Genomic DNA, 17,435 nt, shown 5'->3' on the forward strand with positions numbered 1-17,435 from the left:
CATTGGGATTCCGCTTAAACGCTTTCACGACACACTTGTGATCCTGATCACTAATAGAACATCAATTCTGACCACATTTCTCCTTCCGTTCCATGCTCAGAGTTTCGTAGTAACGTTTAATTACACGACTCACCGTTGACTGCACGATTCCGAGTTGTTTTCCGATGTCCCGATGAGAGAGTTGAGGATTTTCCAGGTGCTTGCGCAAAATCAATTCGCGGCGTTGCTTTTCGGGTGACAACTGACAGCGATAAAAATACAGTGTAGACAATACGCTCTAAACTACTTCTACCCAAATTTTCAAGAGAAAATACCCAATTGGTAATTTTCTACAGCGTTTTTTTTTCGTGATGCAATTTGATGTGGGACACCCTTTATCAGTCAATTTTGATCACCAATAGTCTAGGATAGGTCTTGTCCATCTGATGAACTTTCCCGAAGACGGAAACCTTCTATCGATTCAAGATGGTAAGTTATGGCAAACAATGAAAAATTAATGTCACACTAGCGCCGCCTGGTGAGTTAATTCCGGACTAAACTCTTTTCCTTGTTAATCTGAACAATTTAGCTGAAGACGGAAACCCTTCATATGACCAGCGTTGCCAGATTGTTTGAAAGCTTATCGGTATCCTCCTCGTATCCTCGTCAGTATCAAAGGTTTTAAAAATCGGTATTTATCGGTATTTACTGTTTCAATTCATCTTATATTTTTGCCGTTTTTGAAAATTTTAACTTTTAAACTACACACTACGAAAAATACATATAAATTTCACTGCCCTGAGACCGACACATGCAAGCGGGCCTTTTGACATAAGAATCAGTTGAAAAGGACGGGAAAATCAATTCAATCAAACGCACTTTTCGTCGAGTTGCATATGTTTCAGTTTCAGGACACTAAATTTTACATACCATGTTTGTTTACATTTCATGATTTACGTCAAAGCTGAATTACGTCTCGTGTAAAAATAATTATTTTCGAAGTGTGTATGGTGGGATAATGCCGGAAGAAAACTCCAGGGAATGTTTGAATTAGCTTCTGAAGGGTGTTGAAAAACTATCCAGAGAAAGAAGAAAGAAGCTCTCCTGGACGAAGTTTGAGGAAAGTTCTGAGAAAAGTCGAAAAAACATCCGGGGAACTTCCAAAACAAGTTTTGAGAATCTCGGAATGTCACATCCGAAGGAAGCCGGAAAATTTTCGCAAAATCAGAAGTAAATTCCAGAAAACGCCATATCCAGGGGAAGCCAGAAGAAGCTCGGAAAAACCCTTCAATAGAAATCCTAAAAAAACTATGGCTTATGGACAAACGTCCAGAAGAAGAGAAAGAAACTTTTGGGTGAAGTTTAATTGAGATTTATGGAGAACACGGAAGAAACTTTCTGGAGACGCTGGCAGAAACTTCGTTAGGTAGATTGGAAGAAACTTCTGGAGAAAGTCAGAAGCCAGAGCGCTTACGGAATATTCGAAAGAAACAAGGACATATTTCCGCAAGAAAGAGATTTCTGGGGGATGTTCTAATGATACAGAAAATTTTCCTGATATTCATAAAACATCCCTGAAGGCCTCCCAATGCCCCTGACGTTTTTGGAGCATTCCTGAAATACACTTAGGAATATTCCATAACTGCACGGAGTTCCTTAAAAGTTCTTGTTATTTTCCTGAAGGTAATGTGGCTGTTTTTGAGTTCTCTGCCTAAGTAACATTGCAAGTTTTATAGAGGTTTTATAGCATTCTACAAGTCTAAATCATAGTCTACAGAACCCTCATAAAAGCAGAATTGTTACATGAGTGGTCATCCTCCAAGTACTTGGAACTTCCTAGATTATAATGAGGCTACCGGAATATCTCTAATCATCTTTGAAGGTCTCTGGACTTTCCTTAAGATTCTAAAATTTCTTAAGTTATCTCACAATTTTCTTGAATTTATGATAACGTTGGCATTAAAGTTCTTTGATCTTCCCGATCTTTTTTTTTTTATTTTAAGTTCTCGACACTGCCATTAAAAAGTTCGGGACTTCCCATAAATGTTCTCACCATGTTCATGTAACTTCTCTTATGTGTCCTAAATTTGAATGAACCCCTCGGAACATTGCTGAAGTTTTTGGAAATCGCCTGAGTTACTCGGAACTCCTTTAAAATTTCTGCAATTTCGTTGAAATTAATCGATCTGTTCTGATGTTCTCGGAGCTTCCTAAAGTTCTATAAATTCTCCTGAAACAAATGGAACTGTCCTGAAACCCCTAAGTTTCCCTGAAGTGACTTGTGAAGATTCCTAAATATTTCTGATGTTTCCGTAAGTTCACTGGAAATTGCTTGAGTTTCCTGAAATTTCCGAGTTTTCTGAAACTATCTTTAATTTATCGAAACTTACTCAAAAGTTTAAACTTTTCCAAAGTTTCAGAACTTCTTCAAAGTTCCTGTGAAACCGCAATAAAAATATGGAAAACTGGCGGAAGAAGACGGAAGAACTAATTTACGGTGTAAAGTGGAAGAAAATCCAGGAAGTAAAAAATGAACAAAAACTTCAGGAAGTTAAATAATGTTTGAAAAGTATTTCCCGATTCCCTAGGAATTACCGGAATGACCTATTGACTGTTTCTCGATTCATGGGTAGCCAAAAATGACGAGGAAATAACGAGCGTTCAATAAAAATTTAGATTTTTTTCAGTCATATAGCTAGCAAAAAAATTTTTTTTTTCAACGAATTCACTAGTTTTTTTTTTATTAAAAACATAATATTTATTCTTCAAAAAAAAAACGTCAATGATTATTGGAGAAGGGGCCCTGGTCAGCCGTACGACGCAACTTAGTCGCGATGCTATCACAAGAGCGCTGGACGGATACAATTCCGGATCCTTGTGGTCAACTGCTTTGTATCCTTGGCCCGCCAATTATAGGGAGCCGAAAAAATCCTCAGTGGGACGGCACTGGGGCAAGTTGGTCGGGTTCCTTTCTTCCTTTTTCTGCTCAAGATACTCCAGCGTCTTCTTGGCGTAATGGGAAGACGCCTTGTCCGGATGATGCTCCTTTAAGAACGGCAGAAGAATTTTCTCAGGACACTCCTCCTGGTACATTTGTTGATTGATGGCCAGACCGCTCGGCTTGAACCATGACTTTGAAATCCCTCTGTCAGATATGGCGATGTACAGCATAACTTTTTTTTTTTCAAATTTATGCTTAAACTTATATTTTACTTCGGGGGGTGTGGCCGACTTGTCGCTGGAATAGTAGCTGTCATTTCCTGGAATGTGGGCTTTCAAGAGCGACACAAACGACGTCCCGCGGTAGTTCTTCGTCATCCACAAACACTGCGATTTCACGGTCGTTATCACTACCGGCCTTCCGCTCCAGGCTCAATGCCAGGATCCGGTAAACTGTATTTACTCACGGGCACATTTTCGTCTCGAAAGTGGTCTACCGTAAACTTTTTTCCACGATGACCATGCGTTTCGTAAAACCGTACAACAGGCTCGCGGAGTGCTTGTTGTTTCGACGCCATCTTCGATTGAACTGACAGCACCCGAACGAAAAGAAACATGCCTCCCATTTTTAGGGAGTCCAGAGAGCAATTCTAGATAAACATTTCAAAAGGTCCTTAAAAAACGCAAAACCTTTCCCTGTTGTATTTGACGTTTTAAACGCTAGATAAGAACCTCCTTCATCAAACTATGTGGTAGAAATAGCGCGAAATCTGTTTGCATAGCAGTGGTTATGACGAGAGAAAGTCGATGAAGAGAATCGATCAAAGCAGATAGGACCATTTGAAATGTTCATCGAAAATTATTTTCGAGAGAAAAAAAAATTACGCTCTTTACTTTAATAACAGAAAGGTATTGAAATCATTCTCATTTTTATTGAACACCCGTTAGAAGCATTAGTCGGAAGAGTATCAAGCATAAGACAATTTTAAAGATGATTTTTATTTAGTATTTTGAAGGCTAAAAAAATTTGAAATTTTCAAAAAGATACAAGTCTCGCACAAAAATTTTCTCCGAAATCTGTGCGCGAGCAAGCAATAATAATTTTGATGACGTAAAAAAAAAATCGGTGTAAAATCTCAAAAATCGGTATTCTGAGCAGGGTTCTGCATTTTCGAAACAAAGACAAGAAAATGAGCGTTCCGCAAAATCGCTTCATTTTGAGCAATATCATTTTCGTGTAAGACATTGTGTTTCTTGCTATCGAGTCACAATGAACACTCCTCCTGTCAATCATGACATGACTATCGGTTGTTTCGTTCGTCAAGTGCATCAGTTCATTTCATTTGAAGCAAAAAATTGTTGCAATTGCTTCCTTCGTTTTTTCCACTTTCACTTCAATTCGGGGCTCATTCGACTTGTCACGCGTCGCGTCAACAGGCATCAAAATATAGTATCCAGATAGTCAATATCGGTTGCCGATAGGGATGGCATCCGGGTTATATTCGGTAATAAAATGTTATTTTATATTAAACGAAAATTAAATTAACGAGGCCATTCTGGAGTCTAAGATGGCGGTCATCGGGCTCAGGAAAAGCCACAAATATCCTACAATATAGTTTTTTTTCGGAACGGTGACGACTCGTAGACTCCGAAAATCGATATTGGACGTCAATTGGGAATCCAATGTTGCGGCCATCGAGTTTCATCAAAAGTATCAAATTCCCTACAATATGGGTATTTTTTGAACGGAGACAGAAGCTGAAAATCAACACTCGACGCCATTTTGGAATCCAATTTAGTGGCCATTGGTTTTCGGAAGTGTCAAATACCCTACAGAACGGGGACAACGCGTAGATGCCGAAAATCGATACTTGACGTTTCACGAAAAGTGTCAAATACCCTATGATCTGGGTATTTTCGAAACGAGAACGACGCATGGATGCCGAAAATCGATATCCGACGCCATTTGTAGGATATTTAACACTTCTGCAGAAATCGCAAACTACCATCTTGAATTTCAAGATGGCTTCAGACATCGATTTCCGGCCTCTAGATGTCACCTCGATTCCAAAAGTTCTAGCATTGATCGGTATTCGACAGTATTTTACTCTTTTTTTATGAATAAGATTTTAAAATGCCATCAAACATCGGTTTCTGGCCACTACACGTTACTGGGATTTTGAAAATATCCACATTGATGGGTATTTGATAGTATTTCCCACATGTTCTATAACCAGAAATCGCCCTTTGGGATTGCAAGATGACGTCTGACATCGATTTCCGACCTCTACGTGTCATCCCCATTCTAGAAATACTCATATTTTAGGGTATTTGATACTTTTTCTCAAATCGGAAGCGGTCGTTTCGGTTTTAAAAAATGGCGATATCGATTTCCGGCTTCTAGACGTTAACCTGATTCTAAAAAAACATATGTATGGTATTTGATATAATTTCTCACTTTTCTTAAACCAGAAGCCACCGTCATGGATTTCCAAATGGCGTCGGATATCGATTTTTATTCTCTAGACGTCATCTCGATTCCATAAATAACCATATTGATGGGTATTTACCAGTACTTCCCACTTTTTCTTAAAATGGAAGCCACCATCTTGAATTTAAAAATGGCGTCGCATATCTTTTTCCACTCTCTAGCCACCACGATTGCAAAAATACCCATATTGATGGGAATTTTTCCAGTATTCAGTATTTTGACACAGAAGAAGTCTGCATATTGTAGACGAAATACGCGTATCTGTTAAGGATAAGCAAATAAGGTAGTGGAATTAAATGGAAATTAATATTTTGCACTTTTTATTAAATCGGAAGCCGCCATCTTAGATTTCAAAATGGCGTCGAGTATCGATTTTCATTCTCTATTCATCTTACCGATGTATGGGTCGGAATCAGTTTTTCCCACTTTTATTTAAAAAATCAACGATTTCCGGCTTCTTAAATCTTCTATATTGATGGGAATTTGACAGTATTTCCCTCCTTTCAGTTAAAAATCAAACGATTTTCGGCTTCTAGATGTCAATCTGCTTCCAAAACTACATATATTGATGGGCATTTCCCACTTTTTCTGAAATCGGAAGCCGCCATCTTGGATTTTAAAATGTCGTTGGATATCGATTTCCGGCCTCTAGAGGTCACTCCGATTTAAAAAAAATACCCATATTGATTTCATTCTCTAGAAATCATCCCGTTTCCAAAAATGCCCATATTGATGGGTATTTGATAGTGCTGCACCGAATATTTGGCCGCCACAGTATTCGGCCGAATATCAAGCGTTGACCTAAAAGAATCACTCAATCGTTTTGTCGACCACTCATTTGTTCGAAAATGGTTGAATATTAGCGAAACTTTGCATGTAAAAACCGAATACCAGGCCAAATAGCACTGTTCGGTGCAGCTCTAGTATTTGACAGTATTTTCCACATTTTCTGCCGCCATATTGGACTTCAAAATGGCATCGGATATCGATTTCCGGCTTCTCCCTGACTAAAAAAAACACACATTTGATGACAATCAACAAAAGTCAGAAAATCTGCGCGAATGTGGATCGAACAGTTTCGCTTCAATACGAAAGTAAGTAACAGACAAACAGGCATAACACTTGCAAATTGTTCATCGAACAAGCTTTTAACGGTCAATTTAAAAGTAACGTAGTTGGTAGTACCGCCACCTGTGGCGCGCATGTTCAATTCCCTTGCGTTTGACGTTTACACACTGCCGCCATCTGTTCAGCGTACTACGCACCACAGTGCGTTCAACAGATGACGGTAGTGTTTTACCGACGAGAAATATAAAATGTGTTATGTCTGTTTGTCTGTGGTAAGTTCATTTGACAATGAAATACGAAATGAACACGAGTCAAGCCAAAACAAACAGCATGAAAACTGATCGAAAGTGGTTCTGTTGATGTTGAAGGGGATCTGCTCGAAGAGATGACGGAATGACTTTCAATTGAAAATGATGGTTGACAGCTTCGTCGTCGCTTGACGATTTTCGATTGAAAGTGACTTTGTTGGACCCTGATTCTGAGAAGCCGTATCTGAATATCGGCATCTAGTTCGGAAATCGGTATTTTTGTCAACGCTATAACAACAATCATTACGAAACTAACGATTTTAAATTGGCTCACCACTTTAGTAGCCTATTGGTCCCAAGCAAACGATTAACGTACCCTATTCTAGTTGAAATTCTATTACTACACTATGTTTGTTTTGATTCGCTATGAAAGTTTGACAGATAACATCAGGGGTGTGTGGATTCATGCAGAACATGCAGGGGTGAGTGAAATAGCTTGGGACTGCTTGGGACCGTTGTTCATATACTGAGTGAGCCAAAAATAATAATGATTTTCTTCGGGACCCAGTGGTCTTAGAGTTACCTCTATGGCTATAATGCGTATATAAGATGGCATAACTTGATCATTTTCGATTTAGCGCCATCTAGTGAATAAATTTTGTCATACGTCATGCATATTTTTGAAAACCTCCTATTTGGTTGAGATTTAACATCAAAACACGGACAAACCGACATGAATGACCATACAAATTATCGTATGCGTGATAATGTTTGCACCATTGAGCAATGTCAAAATTAAAAAAAAAATCTCAAAAATTTCGTCTTAAACTATGTTAATCATTGATCGAGTTTCCACTTGCTGCAATTACGGCCTCCACATGCTTCCAGAATCCACGGCAGGTTCTAATAATGTAGTCTGGATCCATTTCTCTCCAGGTACGGGTCAATGTTTGTCTGAGGCTTGCTGAACTCGGGTGGCGTTTAGAACAGCCCTTGGCCTTCATGACGCGCCATATTGAGTAATCCAGCGGATTAAGATCGGGGCTGGATGGCGGCCACATATCTTTCGCTTAGAACGGAAGATGCTCCTGCAACCACTTCTGAGTGCGGTTCGAGGTGTGGCACGGAGCCCCATCTTGTTGAAATACAACATTTGGCTTCGGACCGTACTGTTCTTTGATCCACGGAAGAACATACTTACTTAAAATCCCGAAGTAGACCTCCGTGTTGACACCGGGTCCATTTTTTTACCATCGGAAGCCACCAATCCAAACACCATAACGCTAGCAGGATGCTTGGTCAGATACACGTTCTTGTGCTCGTCGGCCACGTCTTTTACCGGAAGAGAACTAATATACCAGTCGGTTCTGGAATTTGATACGGGATCGACGGTAAACATGCTCCCGTCGGTGAACAGGATTACCGGATTTTTTCACTTAAGGAAGTTCAAGATTTTCTTGCATCGTTCGACTCGTAGCTCCCGGATGCGGTTGGTAATCATGTGAGTTTTTTCCGTGCCCTCGACTTCGCCCCGCAATCTTCCTTTACGATTTTCTGTGCCGTAAAGTCACTGATCCAGTGTTTCTTTGCCATTTTCCTTATTGAACGCACTGGATTCACCCGAATCTTCCTTTTGATAGCAGCGATAACCCTCGGAACCCGAGCTGACCTCGGACGACCTGTGGCCATCTTCGCGGATAGTTGTCCTTTCTTTTCTCGGTCTAAAACCCTTTTGACGGTCCATCGGGACACTTCTACGGCGATTGAAATGTCTTTTTGCGACATTTGCGCGTGGGACAAATCACGAATACGCTGCCACTTTGTCATGGTGCAACTGTCAAACTAAGAAATCATTTTCTTTTACACACAGCCTACTACGGTATGAGCTATAGGTTTGCATGCAAAGTAAACTAAGGCATTGTATGCACAGGTGAAACAGGAATCTTAGTTGTACGATGGTGCAAACATTATCACGCATACGGTACCACGAAATTTCTGCTCAAAGCACACTACCGACATCTGCCTCCGTGTTCGCGGGAAACGTTTATCTGAGCCACGAACACGAGTGCAAAATGTATGAGTTGGTTCGTGTCTGATATATTCTTGACAAGTAATTTCTATCTAAATCAAAAGTTTCTTTAGCTTTGACAGATGGGATCGCTGCACATTTGAATCGGCCGTTATAGATTTTCGAGCGAAAGTTTAGTTTGAGTTTCATGTCGGTTTTTCGGTGTTCGAAATATACCACATCATAGGAATATTTTTACAATGACCCCTCTGTTTGAGAGATCCGCCCTTTGAAATAAACTTTTATATTTTAAACTGAAAGTGCATTAAATTTACTTAATAAAACAATTGAAATTTTACAAATCGGTTTATCCTTCGCTGAGATATGACAATTTGAATTTGGGGTCAATTTGACCCCAAGTTACAGACAACTTTAGTTTATTTTGCACAGACGAAGGATTACTTGATCCGGCTTCAGATCATCCAGGCAATCCAAGAGCAGCATCTACTTGAGGAAATTTGAACTATTGTTTTTATCTGGCCCTTTTCAAATGTCCATCTAGATGTTCATAGTCTGGCGGATAGAATTTCGATCGATCGAAAAGCTGAACCAATTCAATATATTTTAGACTAACAATTGAAAAGGTACTATCAACTTTTACAAACAAAACGTTGACTATTATTTGTTCTATAATCGCTATGTTCATAGTCTGGCGGATAGAATCTCGGGAACCAATTGAGCTGCCAAATAGTGGAATCAATCGAGCAAATCACGACCAACAACAGTAAAGAGCACATCAGCTATTGCGAACAAAACTTCGGAAACCATTTTCTCGTGACTCAAGGCTCGCCTACACAAGCTAACACCATCTTTGGGATGGGGAAAGTTTCCCCAATCCGATGATGCCGATAATTTGCGTTCGATTGCCGAGAAAAGAATTATCAACGTTTTGTTTATAAAAGTTGATACAACCTTTTCAATTGTTGGTCTACACTATTGATGAATCTACGCAAAACTGCACCAGTGCATGCGACACCTAGGTTTGAAATCCAAAACCACAAAAGTGATGATGTACTAAAAAATATTCCATACGATTTGACAGCTAGTAAACCGTCATTATCATTTTCACATCATTTCCATCTACTGGCTGACCGTAACGTAGATTCATCAATATTGAATTGCTTCCGCTTTTTAATAGATCGAAATTCTATCCGCCAGACTATGAATATAGCGACTATACTGGCAAGGCCATTGTTCGTGTTATTTTCGTGCTCGTCAACTTCGGTCAGTTTATTGTATAGACGGTCATTTAAAACACACACGCCTAACGAGTGTTACCTGGTACGATTTGACAGTTCAGTTGGATACACCAGCAGGCATCTTTAGGATTAGTACACGAGTTTCTAAAGTTTATCATCATTCGGAGGCTTGACTGATCAGTTAAATGCATTGGGAGCATGTAATCACACGGAAAACGTACGTATTATCCATCTTCGCTATTAAAGCCAAGCAGATTCCTGGATTAATGGCACGATCCAGCCAATTTGACAGAATTACGGTGGTGCTTAAATAGCTAACGGAATTTTTATGGCAAGCATTCGACCGTTCGACGCTTTTAGGCTGCTTCTTTTCCAAAACAGCCCCTTAATCAATGAGAAAAAAGCGTCTTCAACAAAACGGGATTGCATTTTGTTCCTGGTTAGGGTTACCATATGATATCCTAAAGGAGGACATGTCCTCCTTTTTCAACATTTTTTCACATGTCCTCCTTTTGCCTCAAAATATCCTCCTTTTTAATCCTTGAATATTTTCAAGCAAAATTTTAATAAATAAATTTTTCATTTCATTTTGACGCAACCTCATACTATTTTTAAGGTTTTGAAGTTTATTAAACTGATGTTTTCATGCAAAACAGTTCAATAGTTCACAGAACCGGTCATATTATTAAGGGTCTAGTATAGGAAAGGAGCGGACTGGCTGGTTTTAAGCCAAACGAACTGTCAAAGCCAGAGCCAACCGAACATCGCCTATCTTGATTCCATTGGCAGTTTCTCCAGAAACATCCCCGGCAGAGGTTGCCAAGGCAGTTTGTTTTGAACCTGCTCCTCTCTTAAGTCATATTAAAAGGCTCATTGTAATGTGTTTGTCTGTCCAAAAAAAGTTTAAAGAGCTGTAATTTTTTAGTATGTGCATTTAAATTGCTGAAATTTGGGCTGCTGGTTGATCAAATATTCAAAATTTACCGGTATTTTTTAGAGAGTTGACTCTACATGAAGTATGAGTAATTTCAATAAAACGAGTCTTGTTTAAACATCGTTTAAAAAATTGTTATTTCTTGAAGCACATCAATTCTTAATTTCAATTCAACTTAATAAGTTCATTTTATTATTTAACCAACCAGTAGTAACAATTTCAGAGGGTCGGGGGTGACCCCGGCGTAGTGGTTAGCATCCATACCTCTCACGCCAAAGTCACGAGTTCAAATCTCACCCCCGGACAAGTCTTGAATGACCCAAGAGCGTTAAAGTGACTATAATAAAAAAAAAAAACAATTTCAGAATTTTCAATACCAATATTAAAAAGTTTCAGTCCATTAAACTTGTTTAGAGGGAGTCAAAATTCCATTATTAGTACCCTAATATTACCGGTACTTCGTCCTAGTATCCGTTAGAAAGGATTACTGCTTTTCAATTGGACGTAACCCAATAGACAAACTACCAATTACCGAAAGGGAACATCATTAATTTTCAAATTTATTCGGTTTAAACGAAAAAACTGCTTCTGAATTTCCAAAAAAATATGACGTCCCCCTTTTCCTTTAAAGAATAATGATTATAATCGAATTGATGACGACTACACTACACTACACCTTTTGAAAATCATAAATTTTGAGTAAGTGCATATGTTTTAAAAATGTTTGGTAAAAACTCGTTGTCCTCCTCCATTGATGATACAAAATATATACTATGTCCTCCTTTTTCTCTAAAATTGAAATTAAATGTCCTCATTTTCAATTTTTTGAAATGGTAACCCTATTCCTGGTATGCATTGTTTTCAATATTGTTTGTTGTGACTTGCATCAATATGAACTTTAAAGAAGGCAAATGCAAATTGTAGATGTACACAATGAAGTAAGCCATTAGTAGTTCACCTTCTCGTGAATCAACGTTCCGTAAATTGAATAAGGTAGCCGGAATTATACGAAGATGCTGGTAAAATTCTTCGACGAGATTCGTGTAAGATTTTCGAAAACTTATCATTGCATACGTTTTGTGAAAAACCAATGACGAAATAATAGACTAGATGAAAACTATGCGTCAAAACTAAGAGGTAGTCGAACGAACGGTTTCTGATTTCTGATTATGATTTTCGATTCTGATCTAAAGATTTATTTTTTTATAATGTGAACAACTGGTTGAAAACCTAAAATTCTTAAAATTTCATCAGACAGGATTCAGGCAGTATCCATAACAATCAATATCAGCGAAAGTAACATCACTCACATCAATCAATAGTTAAACACTTGTATATAAATAGTACCCAAGATCAATGTGCACGATGTTTTATCCTTTACGAAGATATTTTTGATTGATGCTCATTCCACATTAAAAAAACTCAAAGCATTTCAGAAGAGGATGGAAAAGCATGTGTTTTTGATTGGAGCTTTGATATTTTGTCGATGTCCAGTAAATACCGATTTTGAATACATATTTCTTAAAACGAGCGCCAAGATGCAATTGGATTCATTCATGCATTTCACCACGATAGCAATCCTATATATAACCAGAAAACCCATTCCCATTCCATTCCAAGGCAGCAAAATTTATTCGAAAAACACCGAAATAATCGAAATTGCTTACCGCTTTAAATTTTATGTGTTGTTCGTTTTCTTTTATTCGTTTTTCCATATTTTTGCCTCTACAAAACGTACATTCAAAATACACATACACACATACACTCGTACAAAAATTGCCCCAACAAATCAAACAAACACACCCACAAACCAGTTCACGGCATCTTTCCGACAGTGAAGATGAAACCCACGACGATCGATCACTGCTTTGTGTGAGAGATAAAACGTAAGTCCAGTTAAGCTCAGTTAAGTTACACTCTCCTCCTAACCTCCTGTCCTCTCTTCGTTTCGTTGATTTGTGCTAATCTGTTAGTAATTACTCCCTCCAAACGCGTTCTACCACTTACTAACCGTTCGAAACATAATGTGTCCTTCTAATTGGCAAGATCAACATTTACTTCCGGCAAGATCCTCTCCTTCTCTGTCTCACTATCTCACTCGAATTCTACCTCTCATTTGTATGTGTAGTTTTGAAGTTTGTGTTGACGTTTGACTAAACATCAAATTTTGAGCTGGAGTTTGATTGTTGTGTCTGTTGTGCGCTTTGAACTACATCCTCTTCTATCATAGCTCAGTGTTTAACGTTTGTGTTCTGGATTATTGTTTACATCTAGTTAAAATACAATGACAGCCATTTTTTTGCAGGAAAAGTGACGGCAACCTGTTTGCAACATGTCAGCGTTACAAAACGGTTGCCATAACTTGATTCTGCGATGAATATGGGCTCTACTGATGTTTTATGGGTGTAGTACTAACCCCGTTGAGGATATTTTATATCAAATTCTGTGTATTCTTTGTCATTCATATATGGGTTCATTGATCATCGAGGAAATCTCCTATGCTACTGACAGTTCTTGGAAATATTTCCTCGAAATTGAGTCAAATGCGGTAAGCGTGGATCGGGCGGAATGGGCCGATTGCAATATGACATTGAGGTTATCATTATTTTAATGGTGAAACTACAATAACAACGATTGGGACCTCGGTGGGGGAGCCTTAAAAGCTTACTGATTTTGAACAAGCAATGATCGCAAACGATGATGAGCGCATTATGGGACGCCATGGTCTCGGAGATATGAGCGAGACCGGCGAGCTGCTTGCAGAGTTTTGTGGCAACAACGACATGGTGATCGGGGGTTCGCTCTTCCCCCTCCGTCCAATGCATAAAGTAACATGGGTCTCCTGTGATGGATATACAGAGAACCAAATCGACCACATCTGCATCAGCCGAAAATGGAGACGAAGCCTTCTTGATGTTCGGAATAAACGCAGCGCTGACATCGCGTCTGACCATCATCTCCTGGTCGGTAAGATCCGCCTACGCATTGCGCGGGTTCAACGGCGGGAGGAGAGACTCCGGCGACGATTCAACACAAGCTGACGTCGAAGGCTCGTGCAGCTAATATTCCGGAAGGTGGCAGCGTAGAAGAACAGTGGACGAGCATCAGGAATGCCTTTATTGAAACAAGTGAGAACAACCTGGGTGAGCTGCACACATTCAGAGGAAGGAGTGGATCACCGATGAAACCTGGAGGAAGATCAAAGAGCGGAGAGAAGCAAAAGCCGCGATAGAGCGAGCAAGGACCCGAGGAGCCAATAACGAGGCCCGTCAGCGATATTCGGCTCTAGAGAGGGAAGTTAAGCGCTCCTGTATACGGGACAAGCAAGCGTGGGTGGACTCCCTGGCTGATGAAGGGGAGAGAGCCGCAGCAACTGGCGATATCCGCCTCCTCTATGATGTTTCACGACGCCTGAGCGGGGCAAGGATGAACCCAAGGATGCCTGTGAAAGACGCGACTGGACAGTTGCTCACCGACCCCACTGACCAGTTGAAACATTGGTTTGAGCACTTTGAACAACTTCTCAAAGTTTCAACGGTCAACCAACCATCGACATCTCGGCATGATCCGCCTCGCGTCAACACTGAAGCTCCATCATTGCAGGAGATAGAAGCAGCCATCCGAAGTATGAAGTCCAACAAAGCCTTTTTTTTTCTTTATTACCGTGATGTTTATGGGTCAGGCCAGATGGTCAGGCTAGATCCTGCCTAAACATAGGTTTCAATTTGACACGAACGTGACGTATAACCGGCTCTGATTACCCAACGAATGAGACAGACAACATTTTAAAAACTTAATGTAAGGTGAGGATTAGATCGGGGCTGCGGTCAAGACTGGGTGCGCGAACAAGGTAGAGCTCCACCGTAGGGGACAGTGCCCGGTCCGGCGGAGAAACCCCGAAGGCAGAAAAAAATAGAAACGTGAGGAACACACGATCAGTGCAGCCACCGACGGGGGGCTAGATTTGGTCATACAAGTGGGCTTCTTTCAGAAAGGCGATCAGCGCATCCAACGTCGAGGGGTCGTAACCAAGCAGATTGCTGACGTTCTCCGGGAGTCCATGTTGTTCGCGTAGCACTCAGGGCAGACACACAGCACGTGTTCCACCGAGGCGGGGATGCTGCAGATTGAACAGACCTTGCGGAAAGGTGTCCCACCGAAATTACAGGAAATCCTTGCATGGCCGGTCCGGAGTCTTGAGATGATCCGCTGGTCCTTGTACTTTTGGCTGTCCGGCCAGGAGCGTACGGTTCCCTTGATCTCCTCAGGAAAGTGGTCCGCGACTGGAACCATTCCTGCTGCCAGGCTTCCATAATGGTATTCACAATCCAACGCCTGACGTCGAGGAGGGGTCCGTTCCTGGTGTAGCGGGGACGGGATGCGCCAGATTCCGCCAGTCTGTCTGCAGCCTCGTTTCCGGGAACACCGCAGTGTCCGAGGATCCACGTAAAGGCGGTTGAAGGTGGGGCGTACCGTGTAATGGCTTGTATCCAGGGGTGGCTCGGGGCTTCGGCTTCCAGCGCTTGGATGACGCTGTGTGAGTCCCTGCCGGAGTGATGGCTGCGTCTAGAATAGCTGCGGCTTCAGCGGAAAAGCCGGAACACTCCTCCGGTATACTTTGACTCGTTGCAGTGTTCGGTCCTGCCACTCCGAGTCCAACTCCAGCCCGCGACCGCGATCCGTCCGTAAAACGATGAACGTGCCCCGGATAAACCGACCCGAGAAGCTCTGCAACAGAACGTCTCAAAGCTACAGAGTTATCTCCGGCTTGGAATTCACTCTTAATCCTTCTTCTTCTTCTTCTTCTTCTTATTCTTCTTCTTCTTCGCATTTCAAGCTTATTGCATATCGCATAATAGCTTATTGCGTGCTCTCAACTTAGTGTTCTAGATGCACTTACACAGTTATTAATTGAGAGCTTTCGATGCCTGTACCATTTTTGCATTGGTATAATGGTGTGGCAAGTCCAATCACACTTCTATGTCCAGAGAAGTCGAGCAATTTTCCTACCCGAAAAATTCCTAGACCGGACCGGGAATCGAATCCAGCCACCTCCAGCATCGTCTTGCTTTGTAGCTGCGCCTTTACCGACTGAGCTAAGGGAGGCCCCTCACTCTTAATCCGCTTATCTATTTTGACGACGTATGATCGCCAACTTTTCTCTCCATGCCAGTGGACCCTGTCCACCGGGGGGAGGTCACGGTTGGCTGCAGTGTGGAGGGCTCTGTTCCCCTCGTTAAAGAGAAAGACCATTTCATTCCCGGATGTCTTAGCAGCGAGGGCAGCGGCTTTCGTAGCAATGGCTGCAGCAAATCGATAGCGGAAAGGGAGGATTCCGATTTCCACACATTTGGCGTCTGCAGGCGTGGAAGGGAGAAGGCCGGATACGATGCGTACGTAGGTATTGTATACCGAAGCGAGGGTGTGGTTGAGCTTCTCGGTGGCTAAGCAGGTTATTTCGAGGCCGTAGAAAAGTCGACTGTCGATAACAGCCCGAGCGACACGAAGGCGGATCTCACGGTTGCTGGAGCGATGTGGGCGGGAGATTGTCCTGACTATGTTGATGCGGCTATGACAGTTTTCTTTCACCATCCTGAAGTGCTGGATGAAGCTTAGGGTGCAAACCAGTACTACCCCCAGAACACGCACTGTTTTCTTGAGCGGAATCGGGTGATCTTGGATGGTGATCGGTGGTCCTCGAATCAGATGGCCCGAGTGACAGATATGGCACACTCTTTGGAGCGGTGAGCTATGTTCCTGGTCCGCTTAGTCGTTCGTCCCGTTACGACGATGAGTATGTCGTCGGCATAAACGATTACGTGCACGTTCTTGGGCAATCGGCTGAATACCCCGTTCATTGCCACCAGGAATAGCGTTACCGCTATGACGGACCCCTGGGGCACTCTAGTTTCTTCGGGGAACGGATCCGAGCAAGTGTACGATCAAGGAGGAAATTCCATACTAAATGTGTGATGTGACCTTCCAGGCCCCAGCCGATGAGCTGCCTGATGACACCAGGTGTCCATGTCCTGTTGAACGTCTTTGAAATATCAAGGGAGACTAACTCCGCATGGTGACCGTTGTCCTGGGCTTCCTTAAGTACTTTGCCGAGGGCTGCAAAGTAAGTGGAGGAGCCGTGTCCTTGCCGGAACGCATGCTGCTGTTCGTCAAGGAGGCCGTTTGACTCCAGGAACTGCCTAAGACGACGATTTACCATTCTCTCCATCACTTTTGCCGCGCAGCAAGTGAGCGCAATCGGCCTAAAGGAGGAGGCTTCTTCACTCTTCGTGTTGTTCTTCGGAATGGGCACAACCAAGCTTTGTTTCCAGAGGTCCGAATACGAGTCAGTGAGATCGGTGAAGAGGGCGAGTAGCCTCGTTTTTCCGTCGAGGAGAGGTTTTTCAACACCGGGTTTCCAATCTCGTCCGACCCGGCAGATTTACCACTACTGGAGCTCCAGGAATGTAAGAGCTTCGTTGATCTGGAGAGCAGGAACATCGGGTGGAAT

At 41.7% G+C, this 17,435-nt stretch overlaps 1 protein-coding gene across 9 annotated transcripts in view; it reads left to right on the plus strand.

The window, feature by feature from the left end:
* Positions 1-17,435, plus strand: part of cyst (cysts) — a 97,113-nt gene that overhangs the window by 16,760 nt on the left and 62,918 nt on the right. For 6 of the 9 annotated variants that reach the window (XM_065230102.1, XM_065230105.1, XM_065230106.1 and 3 more), the window contains exon 8: positions 12,742-12,813. The exons of the other annotated variants lie outside the window; for them this stretch is intronic. In XM_065230102.1, the coding sequence (XP_065086174.1) occupies positions 12,742-12,813 (72 nt within the window). The remainder of the gene's footprint in view (positions 1-12,741; positions 12,814-17,435) is intronic. 9 annotated transcript variants of the gene reach the window in all.

Source organism: Ochlerotatus camptorhynchus, unplaced genomic scaffold, assembly GCF_037179485.1.
Source record: "Ochlerotatus camptorhynchus isolate MF236.1 unplaced genomic scaffold, CSIRO-AGI_Acam_v1.1 ptg000328l, whole genome shotgun sequence".
Taxonomy (NCBI): domain Eukaryota; kingdom Metazoa; phylum Arthropoda; class Insecta; order Diptera; family Culicidae; genus Ochlerotatus; species Ochlerotatus camptorhynchus.